Raw genomic sequence first — 1,526 nt, 5'->3', positions numbered from 1 at the left:
ATCATGAAAATAAAATCTTTGATCCAAATATAAATATCTCAAATAGTTCGTATGAATTTAATGATTTTGTCATTTTTTGTGTTAGCTAATTGAAAACAATAATATAACATTTGAAAATATGGAATTATTGCATACAAAAATTATATTATTTTCATATATCTTTTTACTATTTTAATTTTTTATGTTGTCAAATTTTTAGTCTTTTGAATTTTTTTTTTAATTTTAGACTTTTTTTTTGTTGTGACGTTGACGTGATAACAAAAACAAAGCGATCTTAATATGCGTAGTGTCACATAAAAACTTAAGAAAAAAATGACTAAAATTATAAAAAAAACCGAAAGATTCATGACTATTATCAGCATTGAATAATATAAATGACGAAAATCATAAATAGAATTCGATTTTTTTAACTGATTGAAAAAAATCTAAGAGTCATGCCAACAAGATGACCAAAATGCAAACAATAACAATTAAAACAAACTTCTTGTTTTCTTATTTTTAGATTTAAAATTTGAAAATTTTAAAATAAAATTGTCCTACTTCGATTTTTATTTGTTTTATCGATTTGTTCTTCGACCATTCCAAACACGGCCTTAAGACTTAACGCCCCCGTATCCGAGAAATCCAACGCCCGTCACTTTAACAACCTCCTTTAAAACATCGACACCAACGTGCAACTTAGCACGACATTCTCCACTCCGCTACACTGCGCACCCGAGCTTCCCGGCGCCGACGGCCGTGTATCAGCTGGAAATCGCGCGGCCCATTTCCAGTCTTTCCTCCACAACTTTCTGGAATCTTCTGGAGAGCTTCATTCCACCATATTTGTGAGGTTGATTGTGGATGATTAAGGGTAAAAGAGCAATCTTTTCTAGTTAAAATGGGTGTCGATTACTACAACATACTGAAAGTTTCGAGAAATGCGACTGAAGAGGATTTGAAGAAGTCTTACAAGAGGTTGGCGATGAAATGGCACCCGGATAAGAATGCCGTGAACACTAGGGAAGCAGAGGAGAAATTCAAGCAGATAAGTGAGGCGTATGATGTGTTGAGTGATACTCAGAAGAGGCAGATCTATGATTCGTACGGGGAAGAGGGGCTTAAGTCTGGTCTGTATGCGCCGCCGAATTCAAAAGAGAATGATTTTACCGGTGGTGGACGAGGGAGGGGGTTTAAATTTAGCCAGAGGGATCCGGAGGATATTTTTGCGGAGTTTTTTGGTGGCTTGGATAGTGGGAAAGGGAAGAGTAGTGGCGGCGGCGGAGGGCGGCTGAGGAAAGCGGAGGCGATGGAGCATATGTTGCCGTGTACTTTGGAGGAGTTGTATAAAGGGTCGAGAAGGAAAATGATGATTTCAAGAATCGTTCTTGATTATTCTGGGTAGGTATTTGTGGTTGATTTTCTTTGTTTATCGACTTTGTTTCAGTTTCCTATTGCTTGCATAAATTCAGGATTTTGTTTTGAATATTAAAAGTTCTTTTGCATTTCAAGGAATCTTTTTTTTTTTTTTTTTTTTTTTTTTTTTT

The 1,526-nt window shown here is 35.6% G+C and overlaps 1 protein-coding gene across 1 annotated transcript; it reads left to right on the top strand.

The window, feature by feature from the left end:
* The first annotated feature begins 611 nt into the window (after positions 1-611).
* Positions 612-1,520, top strand: LOC140969980 (uncharacterized). Its single transcript, XM_073431520.1, has one exon. It carries the CDS (start codon positions 881-883, stop codon positions 1,382-1,384), a length of 504 nt encoding a protein of 167 aa, XP_073287621.1. The 5' UTR covers positions 612-880; the 3' UTR covers positions 1,385-1,520.
* Positions 1,521-1,526: the final 6 nt, after the last annotated feature.

The sequence above is a fragment of the Primulina huaijiensis genome, unplaced genomic scaffold (genome assembly GCF_012295235.1).
Source record: "Primulina huaijiensis isolate GDHJ02 unplaced genomic scaffold, ASM1229523v2 scaffold43241, whole genome shotgun sequence".
Taxonomy (NCBI): domain Eukaryota; kingdom Viridiplantae; phylum Streptophyta; class Magnoliopsida; order Lamiales; family Gesneriaceae; genus Primulina; species Primulina huaijiensis.
The sequence above is the reverse complement of the archived record's forward strand: the minus strand, read 5'-3'. Positions and strand labels throughout refer to the sequence as shown.

Coding starts and splice junctions, on each gene's coding strand:
- LOC140969980 (XM_073431520.1), top strand. CDS start 881: ATGGGTGTCGATTACTACAACATACTGAAAGTTTCGAGAAATGCGACT.